Below are 12027 nucleotides of genomic sequence, written 5' to 3' on the forward strand. Positions count from 1 at the left end.
GATTATTGCGACATACGTCTGCCCATCCTTGGCGTCTGCAATCTCTTCAACAGTTCTATACCAACCTATTTCGAATCGACTCATCTCAGAGTTGTGCAGGCTTCTCGATAGCCTGGAACGTTGCGTAGAATGCACCCATAAACCTGAATAACAAGTCCTCCCTCCCCTCGGGTGCGGTCACGAAGAGTCCGAAAGGCTGTCCGTTAGTCTCGAGGTTCCCCAAAGGAACGGTCGCGATCGGCCATCCTGCGGCCCCCGCGAAGCCGACGGCGATGGAGTCCGAAGCGGACACAATGACGTCCACTTGTGCTTCCCGCATGGCCCTTCCCAGTCCGTCAATGCCTGAAAGCCGTCGAACCTCAGAGACCGCTGCCTGGTGCTCGGCTTCCGTCATGGCCATTGCCGCGACTAGGGCTGCCTCGAGTTCTGTCTGCGTTATATAGGCTTCCATCTCGTTAGCACAGCGGCTCTAATAACTTTGCGGTGGCAACACTCACGAGGAGGCAAGGCTTCATCCGCATGGTCCTTGTTCCAAGCAACGACATCCTCGAGAGTTTTAATATCTCCGGTCTCAGGATCGAAATTACCGGCAAACTTCTTCACCTGAGACGAGAACTCATGGTCTGTGATGTGAGCATGACTGCGAGCAAGATATCGAGATGGCCTCAGAGCAACTCACAAGCGATGGTGTGGAGTGTCTGCTTGTCGTGGATGACCGTATCGTAGGCTGGTAGCTCGATAGGATACACGACGCGGGCTCCGGCACCACGCATCCTGTCCACTGCGTCCTTCCAAGAGGCTCGCTGAAGTAGATGTCAATCTCAGGATGGGTGGATGACATTAGAGAACCTACCACATGGGAGTGCCCCCATTTGTTCACCCCTGTCTCATGAATGCCCCAGAGAACGTCGGCAATACCCACGGAAAGCCCCTCCCAGCTGTCGCTGACCTCGAATTTTGGGATGTCGCCAAGGGAACCCTCAGTCTGGGTACCTACCAGTATCTCGGCGAGAGTCACCAGGTCACACGGATCCCTGGCCATTAGTCCGATACTGTCGAAGCTGGAGCTCAACTTAAAGACCCCATCCGTCGGTATCAAGCTTGGCGTGGGCTTCATAGCGTACAGTCCCGAAAGGCTTGCTGGGTATACAGTCGAGCCGGATGTCTCTGTGCCGATGGCCAGCGGACAGAAGCCGGAGGCAATGGATACCGCCGACCCGGATGAAGAACCCCCAGCGATCTTTCGCAACTTAGCTCTTGCTTATTTCGTGCCTATGATCCTCACTTACTGGTTGTTCGTTTTCGGAAAGACCATCACGGCGGTATGGTGACTCCGTCTGGCCACCAAAGGCGCTCCACCCCACCGGCGTGTCATTAGATCTGCGTCCGTCAGCAGCTGATGGTATCATGAGAGGGCAAATCAAGCACTTGAGACCACAGAACTCCTGCATGCTGTCAGTATAAGGGACTTATCCTGTTTTCAACTTCGCTTACTGTCATGTTGCCCTTCCCAATAATGATGAGACCGGCGTGAAGCAATTTCTCGACCACCGAGGCATTATTGAGTGCTGTCATCGACGCGAAAGCATGGGCGCCAGCAGTTGTAGGCATACCCAAGTCCTTATGGGTAATGAAGGTATCCTATGTATGCATCAGTCGTCTCAATCTCTATAAGGACGTTATCGGCCATCTCACCTTGACCACGACAGGTATCCCATGCAGTCTACTCCGGACATGTCCCTCTCGTCTCTCCTTGTCAAGCTCATCGGCCCTACTCAGAACTACGTAGTCAGGGCAGACGCTTATCAAGGCATTCAAGACTCCATTATGGCTTTCAATCTGTTGTAGACAAGCCTCAACCAGCTGCCGGCTCGTAAGTGACCCAGACACAAGCTTCTCTTGGAGGCTTAAGGCGGTGGAAAATGTGAGCGTTGTTGCAGGCGGAGCCATGTCGAAAAGGAGGCTCACGGAGATTCTATGGGCTCTTTTCTTCTGATTTAAGGTTCTTTCAAGGCGTCGACAAATGAGCAGTTTGTTCTATGTTGCGGTATGCTACAGGAACTTTTGTCATCGATGCCCCTCATTTGGATGAGAGGCTACAGCGATGTGTGGGCCGCTTTCAACCCTTGATCTATCTGCCTAATCCATTGATAAGCAGCAACCTACTTTCCAATGTCAGCAATCATAGCTAGAAAGATCACAAAACTTCATTCCTGAAGCTTGGGTGGCTATCACATGGGAGTTCATCCAGACCTTGGATGAGTGACGCGGGGGCCTAGACTGGCACTCAGCTGGCACCGCCTGGCCATACAGCATCAGTTCCCGACCGGCCGAGTGTCTTCTGATGATGACCTCATACGTCAGCCAGCTCGGCCGGGAAGCCACGCGGCGCAATAGCATCAACCATGCATCAAACACGCTAGGGCCCTTCGATCAAAGACACCGACCGAAACGGAAGCAAGAATCGTAGAGAAATCAACCCGAAGAGATGGATTCAGAGCCAAAGCCCATGACCCGCCGCACCGTCGTCTCGTCTTTCATCTTCAAGTTTCCTCCAGACGGCGGTCTTCAGGTCGCCTTGTTCCGACGGAGCGATAAGGTGCGGACGTACCAGTAAGTTTCTATTACCATGCCATGGAGTCATCAGATACTGAGCAGTTCCCACAGAGGTCGTCTTGCTCCCGTATCGGGCAGTGTGGATAAGGAAGACCCGTCGCCTCTGCATGCCGCATGGCGTGAGATCAAGGAAGAGACGGGCTTGACGCCTGCAAATCTCACGCTCTGGCGCCAGGGCAAGGACTACCGCTTCGCCGATGAGAAGATTGGACGCGAGTGGATCATCCACCCGTTCGCCTTCCGGCTCGAGTCCCCGGATGACGAATCTCGAATTCAGATCGACTGGGAGCACACAGGGTACCAATGGTTCGATCCCCATGAGGTCCGTGATGTCGATGAGTTTGGAGGCGTGCCACGGCTGGCAGAAAGTCTGCGTCGGGTATGGTTCGAGGTCGAACTTGGGAACAAGAGGGGAGAGATGCTCAACCAGGGGTTGCTGGCCCTGCAGAGGGACCATGAGAGTGGAGCGAGACAGCTGGCCGGCAAGGCGCTTCAGATCCTCATCAGTTTGATCAAAGAGGGTGACGAGTCTTTAGATCAATGGTGGAAAAGCGCGAGGCTTGCGGCGTGGCATCTGTGGAAGAACGGGCGGGAGAGCATGGGTGCTGCAATCCTAAATGTGCTCGTGAGGTCGCTGGCTGTCATCGAAGACGAAGTGAAGAGGGCTGATGAGGTGTCTCCGGAATTCCTGAGCACTGTTACTGGAAAGTTGCAACAGTACGCGGCATCGAGGGATGAATCCGTCGACGATATTTGGAAATCTCTGAAAGGCTTCCTCCAGGAGAACCACGACTCCGGGAAGCCGATTCGCATCCTGACTCTTTCGTCTAGTTCGACAATACTCGAGTGTCTTCACAGAGCCATCTTGGGCTTCCGCTCCGAATTCGACATCAGGATCCTTGAATCACGCCCACTCTTTGAAGGGGTCTCGATGGCCTCGAGACTAGTTGGCCGTCTACAAGAATCGGGGGCTGAAAGGGAAAAGAAAGTCGAGGTATCCATTTATACCGACGCCGCCGCTGCAATTGCCAGCGAGGCCATCGATTTGGTCTTCATCGGCGCGGACTTGATTGCAAAAGATGGGTCGACGAGTAACAAGACAGGCTCGCTACCGGCAGTGCTCTCGGCCAGGCACTGCGCTCCCAATGCGAAGGTGTTGGTACTGGCAGAGAACGAGAAGATTCTACCCTATGAGCCACCCTCGCGTGAAGAGAATGACATCGAGGAGGTTTTCGTGTCCTGGAGGAGGGAAGACTCCCTGCGGGAGGCCACATCGACGGTGCTTAGCTATTCACAGAAGGGAACGCCCGAGGGTCACGGTCTGCAGGCGACCGTGAAGAACGTCTACTTCGAGTGGGTTCCTACGACTCTCATCGACGGGTACATGTTCGAAGATGGACAGAAGGGTGCACAAGATATCTCGGCTCTTGCGGATCATATTCGCGGCGAGGCAGATGCCTACTTCGCCAACGTCTGATTATAGACATTATGGGAGGGAACATCAGCCATCCATGTAGACGGCGCTTCATCAAAGACCGTAGATGAATGTCCACTTTCTGTCGGCGTACCGCGTACTGTCGACTCGCTCCCTTTCAATGTCTTCTGAAGTCTTTTGTCGCAGAATCTCAATCTTTCTCCGGTTGACCCGTACCAATATGAATCTGTACGACAGATATCCGACGAGGGCTGCTGCCACGAAGCCCAAAGTGACATAGAAAGGAAGTCTGTAGTTCGGTTTGTAGCGATCGCGGTAGAGCTGCGCCCCAATCACACCGGCGAGGTTTCCGAACCCGTTCGCGCCAAGGACAATGGCTCTCTTCCCAGGCTCTGTACAACCAAAAGGGTTAGCAAGTTTGCAATGCAGTGCGAGGCTTAGATCCATACCTGGGTTGTTTCCACTCAACCAAGCAACAGTCAGGGGCGCAGCGACATAGCTGCCAAGTAGGAGTACGCAAAGAGCTGCATACTTCCCAGCGTGTGACTCAACGGTGACCGTGGCGATCAGTCCAACGAGAGCAATCACAATTCCTCCCACAATATGATATCCACGTTCCTTGCTATTTGAATGTTAGCCAACACAATCCGCAGTACCTAGTGGAAAAGCGAAAGACGCACTGGTAGTCCGAGCTCAAGGCAAACAAGTACAAGCCAAGAGCGCCGCAAACATACGGTGGAACGGACATCTAAACAGTTAGCAAATTTCACATAGTTAATGCATCAAAACCTACCAAGTTGGCCTGTATGGAAGAATATCCAAGCCCCTGCACCACGAGTGGAAGAAACACCGAAAAGGCTTGTCCTGGCACGCTGGCGCAGATGTTGAACACCAAAACGTACCAGAACTTCCAGTCTCGAAGTGTCTCGAGGAAGTCTCTTTTCTTCAAGCGTTCGTTTTCGATGCCGTTCTTGCTGTAGGTGTGCTCGACGAAGAGTGCATTGTCCTGTCTCATCCGTTCTGCTGCAAACTGCTGTTCGTCCGGCGTCAAGAACCAAGCAGATCCAGGACCCGATGGCAGGAAGAACCAAGCTATAAGGCCAAAGAAGATGGTAAGAGTTCCCTCAATGATGAATAGGTATTGCCAATTCTTCAAGATTCCGTCGCGCAAATGGAAGACGCCGTAGGCTGTGAATTCATTAGCACCTGTTGACTCTTTACAACTCGACTTCCACAAATTGGCCGCACGTTTCGGTCGTTTCCGAGGCACTTTGACAAACAGACGTCCAGGGCGGATCGTTTAGAGGCCTTCGAAGTGCATCTTGAAAGTGCAGCACAGCGACGAAATCAACTCTGTCAACGTACCAATTGCTCCAGAGAAAGCCCCCGCAACGGCATATTGTCCGTAGAAAAGACCGACGCGAACCGCGAGGTCGTATCTGCAGTAGAAGAATGACAGATAGGCGACGGCAGTGGGATAAAAACCGGCTTCGAAGGCGCCGATCAGGAGGCGAGTGGCAATGAGTGCATCTGTTTACGCAGCAATTAGCCAATTTCCAACAAAATCGCACGAAATAACTGACCTCGTCCTTTGATGAAGGCCTGGACCAAGGTGATGAACCCCCAACCGATCTGTCGTTGCCAAGGTTAGCAAAACCTGCGTTTTTCGGGTTGTGGAGGTCTTGTGTAACCTACCATCATAATGGGTATCCAGTGCTTCGCCCCAAGCCATCGACCAATGGCTGCCGAAGGAGGTTGAAACACAACAAAAGTAATGAAGAACAGAGATACCGCTAGGTTCAGATCATCTGGAACAGCTCCAATGTCCGTGGTGAAGCCTTGAAAATGGAATGCAGTGTCAGTGATCCAGAAAATGCCTCGATTTCAGGGAATGCCTCAGCAAACTCGGTTCAACATACCTTGGGTTTGTGCATTTCCCACATTTCCTCTATCAAGGCCATTGAAAAGATAGAGAATGGAAAGAAGAGGAAGCAGAGAAATATCCATCTTCCGATTAATGCGTCGATGCATGGCAGCTTCGTTGACCGGCTCAGGGCCATTGTCTCCTTGGACACGTAGGGGCTTGCCATCCGAAAACCAGGAGATAGTCTCCTGGGTCTCGGCGCTGTTGGACATTCGGCTCATTTTTTTTCTTTGCTTTTTCCGTTCCGTTGATATCAGTCTCGTAACTGCTGGTTATTTCCAGGGGCCCCAATCTCCAATCTCCCTCGCTCCGGAGCGTCCCTTTATAGCCGACAATTTCATGGGCAAATGCGGCTCGTTCACGACACGGCGTGCTGGCGGGGAAGTCTGTCTCTGCAAAATCGAAATTTTGAGCCTCATCTGCCTGCTTCTGTCGTCATGGCATTATTCGATGTCATGCTAACAGTCATAAGGCAGCTGCTGCGGTCATGATTTGCCGTGCTCAGCCCTAAGAGGCTCATTGTCTGTAGAGGGTGCCTTGAATGCAGAATGCTGGACGGTGAGTGGTTAAATGGAACAGAAATGGCAAGTGTACCACATAAGCAGACAGAAGGCGGGTTTCAACCAGTCTGCGCTGCAGGTGTCTTCGTTTTTGGCCTCTTCCCCTCCCAAGAGTGGAGAGAGTCAGATCGATAATTCGGTGAAAGGGGATGGAACCATAAGTCTTGTCCGGACTCTCCGTCAGTGCATCACGTCAGTCGACGCCCGCTTCAACGGTTTCGGCCATCTTCGGTCTACAGGGCTACTGCACAGTACTTCTCATCTAACTGGAGAGCCCGGCCACGAGACGGGGGCCTTCAATGTCTTTTGGCCCCCAGCGGCATTTCGTCCGTGTGGGACCACGGCCGGCCAGAGTCACCCACGCGCCGTGGTGTGTGCGCGCACCCTACCCCCAGCTCCGAAGGGGGGCATTAGCTTCTTACACCGTTGGAGAATTTAGTCTTTGGGCAGACTCAGCCAGGCCGTTCTAGGGTTAGTGAAACGGGGAACGGGGGAAACCTGGGCAAAAGACAAAAGAGCAGATGGAGTAATGGAGGGTGGGCAGGATCAACTAACTTCACATTTGACGTCCATGGATCAGGGGATGACTGCTCTTCACCCAATCCAACAGCCAAGTTCGCAGGTTGATGACGGGGGGTTTGGGGCATGCAAGTTGCCTGTGGGTGGCGGGCGGCAGGCATTGATTGATCGGTGAACGGCACTCTCTCTCCGCTGCTAAAGCGTTTGATTCACAGGGGGTTGTCTTGGTTGGAAACAGATATGGCGGGCAGAAAGTTGTGTCTCATTTTCAGATCAGAACGAACGCCTCGATTCACACATTCACATTAGGAGGGGCATACTGGTCAGGCGGCATTTATCGGTCAGCCCAGCCTGGCCTAGTCGAGTCCAGATCGCGAACCTGAAGAAAGTACCATGCAGAGTAAGATCTAACGGTGACGCCAGGGGCCTGGGACGTGGACCTTGGCGACATGTGGAAGCAGCTATCAGCCCTGTATCCTGACCCAGATCCCAGGGCCTCAATTGGTGTGCTTCTTTGATCCTTCGGCTGGTGTCTCAGTTTCTTCCCGAGCGCTCGGTGCCGATCCATCTCGTGCATCTACGGAGTACTCGATTGGGCGTAGATCAAGTGAGACTTGATCTGATAGGTTGAAAATACAAAACTTGTAAATGGAAAGAAACGTCCACGATGCCTTCGCAAAATATCGCAGATCTGGCAAGAGGTCTGTGAGTGAATACACTTTGGGGTCACTTGCGGTAGTATCTTCCTCTGTGGAATTCTTCAGGACAAAAATGGGGGTGGGCGAAGTGATGTACCTGGAAAGTAACGTCTGTTCCTTTGTCTAGCTGAGGTCTTTGGCTAGCCGCGATGGGCGCCTCCAATTTTGGAGATCATGCCCGGCTCCGATGGCCATGGAGGTGACCGCCAAGTCCGGCCAAGAGCAGAGTCAAAAAGCCGGATTCATCCGTTGTTTTGTTTTGCGGAGGAAAGGGGCGTTTTAATATGTAAAGTCGCAGTGTGCCAGATTTGCATTTTGACCTTCTTCTTTTGATGTCGACAGACCTACCATCCGGCGTTGTCGTCTTCTTTTCCATCAGAATGGTACGATCTTTAGTTCAACCCATCTTTGATTGAGCAGGCACACGTGTCCTGAGGGGTCCTGGCCTGTTCGACGCTCCACGCCGTTGAGGGACCCCTATCTCTCCTTCCAATCGGTCGACTCGGGCCATTGACAACCGCTGTGGACATCTTGCCTTGCCGGCATTGTACAATGTGGGTTGCTGCGGCAGACCGTTTCCTGTCAGTTGAGCTTGTGTAACCTAACCCACCTCGGAGGCACCTGAATGTTGCGCAGGCCGATCGAACCCACACGATGTCGGGGCCACTCCGACATCCTTGTCAAGGCCTTCCTTCTTCAGGTTCTCAAGACGTAAACGGTTCTCTGTGATTGGAATAACAATATCAAACGAATGGATCTCCTCTATCCATCATGCTATCCATCATGGACGAACCCGGCCTTTCTCAACAAAGAAGAACGGTCTCCCACCTAGGGTTGCACTTTTCCCACTTGTAAGTCCATGTCTTTCCCACATCAAGCCTTTCCGCAACAAGCGTCTTAAATGGCGGACGTCTTACTCTACCATCATGGCACACATGTATCGCGGCCCATTCCAGCTATCCATGAGAGTAAATAATTTCCTTCTCGATCTCGATTCCAATCACCTCCAGGCTCCAGTTCACGGCGAAGTCGAAGGACCGATCAATGCCGCCGACACCCCGTCGCGCACTTGAACAAAACTGCGACTCACCTGATTCATGCCGCCCACCACTTCACCGCTTTTAGTACAGATCGCCACGTCGACAAACTTGTCGACACTATCCTTCTTTGCCCCCTGAGGACGTTGCGGATTAGTCTCCCGCCGGCCGACGAGCATGAATAAGAACGAGGCCGCCGCACCGCAAAAAGCAGTCGATCCCAGCAAGGGAACAACAATGATTCAGGTTAAAAGTATGGGGGTCAAAACGCGTGGCCAATTGCCGGCCGCAAGCCATGAAGGCATAACCTCTAGACCAGGTCGGAAGTCCAACCCACTGGTAGTCCAGCCGTCCTCCTCATGTCTCTTTTCGACCAACCAGTGCATGCTTGTTCTCTCCTGAGCTCGCAAGCCTTTCGTCTTGACCCAGTAGCGATGCAAAAGACTGAGATGCTCCAGAACATCTTCTACTACGCAGTAGCCTTATTCTGTCAGTCCAATCTCACCAACATCCATTGGCAGTGTGCTTCTATGTGTTTTGCTGTACGATGTTCGACTCCAGCTCGTGATATCCCGTACATTGGCTCGTCCGTATTGCACGCATACCTGGGCAGCTCCACAAAAAGACATGAACGAGGCACTTCTCGGACAACCCCAGGCCCCTAGCACACTGGGCCCAAAAGCGACAGTGATGAACTGAACACGTTTTCCGCTCTCGAGAAGGCTCCCAAGCATCTTCGAGAATACACAGCCGGAGTGAAGAATAGTCTTCTACCCATGTCCAGTGTTCCCCAAAGCTTGGTTTCTCAGGGATGCTGAGGACAAGACTGGATTAGTCCGACCGAATGTTTCCGCGAAACAATACGGCCTGACTCTTTAGGTCGTTTGGTACATAGTAGTCTGTTTCGGAAGCTTTTGTTGCTGGCTTGGACGTTTTCCATCTCGTATTCTACGCGAAATCTTCCGTTGCAATAGCGATTGGACACATCGAAAGTGAGGATGATCTGGTGATCGGTGATTAAACAGCATCGGTCTGACAAAGCTCGCTCCTACGTCGTCCACCCGATCGGGTCCGTAGCAATCTATCTGCTGGTATGGTAATTCTGTTGGATCTAGATGCTGCTGTGGCATATCGAGAATTGAGCGGTTGCTCTACTGCCCCGAACGCGAATGTGTTTTTGGGGTCTCGGCCGCCCGTAACCCCCTGGTAGCCCCTTTCCATCTCGGTCATTCGGGGCTGTAACCATGATCAGAGGCACCGAACTGTAGTTTTTCATGGCACCAATTCTCACAGGCTCCGGCACAGGCTCCGGCACAGGCACATCAGGAATGGTGCGCATTGGGACGACCCTGAACGCAGCGCATACCAAAATCTCAACACGGAGATATCGTGTTGCTGGAGAGATCTTGACAATCGACCTGGATCAGAGTATTTCGACTTAGCTAGCTTTCAGACTGCTTGCTGGCCATGTAATTTGACGCGAAAGTAGGAAATGACAGGATCACGGCTGGTCTCAAGTTGTCTGTCATGCTACCACAAGTGACAACAGAGATGACTTCGCCCTCCTGCAGCATTCCTGCAGCATCTCGTCTTCGGGCTTCCTAAGTAGCGACAATCTATGCAGCCCCGACACGAGTGAGGACGCCCTCTTCATGCTCGGGCGAACGCTATTATTGACGTTGTGTTTTCCGAGTCACAGCCTAGGTTCGGATCCCACAAAGCCTTCTCTCTGGTGGTTACCTCCGAGAGCGTCCACATGCTCCTTTTGCCCGTTAAGTAGCGCAGCATCAGCAGGGGTGCACGCATGGTGAAAGGATCATCACTGGACCGGTTCTCCTGACACTGGTCTACACGAGATCTTGGGGGTTTTTTGGACTGCGACCGTCCAGCGAGACCGCACACGACTCACAGCATTCTGCCCATTCAACTGATCGAACCTTGTATGAATCATCTTCCGACTAAGATATTTTTTTGTCGAAGTCGAATAAGCCATGAAACTGCATATTCAGTCTCGATGTCTTCAAAGGATTGATCTTATGATCTTCTAGCCGAGACTACGTTCTATGGTACCTTGGCACGTTGTGCGGTAGCAAGTATTCTCGTCAGAATGTCTGCCGATGCAGTAGACTCCAAATAATCTCCTCGCCATCGATATCACTTGACATGTCTCATCCATGACACGCATGATGCAGCTCCGTAGACCGCGATTCAATCTCAACATTCATTATGCTCGATTTTGAATCGCGCGACCCTATGTAGGTTGCCACCTGCGGGATAGGGGGAATGGGGAGAGTAGGCAGATGCGAAAGGTGGTAGCGACGGAGATAGAGTTTGGATCGCAATTTTGGGTGGAAAGGGGGAGTCGAGGATGTGTAGCATACGATACGGTAGTGTACGCGTAGCTTGCGTACAATTTCACTATTATTTTAGCACTTGCAACTGAAAGTCTACATAAGGGAATAGAGACGGTAATGTCAATAAGCTATCCAGAATGCGCCGCACAACGTTGTGCGGCCAAAGTGACGTATTGTATGTGTGAACAATCGACATTAGATGCCTGAAGTACTTTTATGTAACCTTGTCCAGCCAACTAGGTCTCACTTTTTGGGCTAACATTGCGGTGAAGTCTAAAGTAAATCGGGCAAAATATCACTGTTTCAGCCGAAAACGATTCTCCCATTGTCGTCGTAAAGCTTCCCGGTTTCTGCTGTACAGAATAACGAGTGGACAACACCAACCGACATTATTAATCTAAGCTTTCAGTTCTCATTGAATTGTCTGGAGATGCAAAATTCTTCACTAGGGACACTGATCTTGGGTGTTGCTGTTCCTGTGGGCTGATACAATGTCTAAGTAGGTACATCAAGGGGTCACCACCACACCGACAATCCGAGCTGCTGAGCCCTTACCCCGAAGGAACACTACAATTTTCCCCTTCTTACTGACTTCTTCCTTATTCCCAATCTTTTGCGCCACATAGCTTTAAACATTGTGAAAAGCCTGCCTTGAATAATATGCTGGGAATTCTCTGCGCACCTCTCAAGCAGGAATTAGGGCTCTCGAAGATCCCGCTTTCGAGGAATTTTGGGCCCTTTTCTTGGTTCTAGAGTCAGGACGTTGCACCGACTGCTTTGCTAATTTTCAGCGACTGCACTTGAGCATCTTCGAATGAGCTATCAAATGTTTCCGAAGTGCTCCGGGGCTACCATGTGGTCTTTTTGTTCTTCCACTAGATGTT

The 12027-nt window shown here is 51.8% G+C and overlaps 3 protein-coding genes across 3 annotated transcripts; 1 reads left to right on the top strand and 2 right to left on the bottom strand.

Annotated features, from left to right (window-relative positions):
• Positions 1-85: 85 nt before the first annotated feature.
• On the bottom strand, positions 86-1950 carry CGCS363_v013876 (putative amidase; the record flags this gene model as incomplete). Its single annotated transcript, XM_036645725.1, has 7 exons — positions 86-444; positions 498-623; positions 680-803; positions 854-1240; positions 1290-1445; positions 1495-1641; positions 1696-1950. The coding sequence occupies 7 exons, from the start codon at positions 1948-1950 to the stop codon at positions 86-88; spliced, it is 1554 nt and encodes a 517-aa protein (XP_036489030.1).
• A 538-nt stretch (positions 1951-2488) lies between these two features.
• Eif2b1 (Translation initiation factor eIF-2B subunit alpha) lies at positions 2489-4093 on the top strand (the record flags this gene model as incomplete). The annotated part of the gene is made up of 2 exons (XM_036645726.1): positions 2489-2613; positions 2668-4093. 2 exons carry the CDS (start codon positions 2489-2491, stop codon positions 4091-4093), a joined length of 1551 nt encoding a protein of 516 aa, XP_036489029.1.
• Positions 4094-4144: 51 nt separating this feature from the next.
• On the bottom strand, positions 4145-6196 carry CGCS363_v013878 (putative transporter; the record flags this gene model as incomplete). The annotated part of the gene is made up of 8 exons (XM_036645727.1): positions 4145-4443; positions 4501-4673; positions 4732-4799; positions 4845-5239; positions 5417-5581; positions 5635-5683; positions 5747-5889; positions 5971-6196. 8 exons carry the CDS (start codon positions 6194-6196, stop codon positions 4145-4147), a joined length of 1518 nt encoding a protein of 505 aa, XP_036489131.1.
• Positions 6197-12027: the final 5831 nt, after the last annotated feature.

Source organism: Colletotrichum siamense (genome assembly GCF_013390195.1).
Source record: "Colletotrichum siamense strain Cg363 chromosome Unknown KSG_Cg363_contig09, whole genome shotgun sequence".
Lineage (NCBI taxonomy): Eukaryota > Fungi > Ascomycota > Sordariomycetes > Glomerellales > Glomerellaceae > Colletotrichum > Colletotrichum siamense.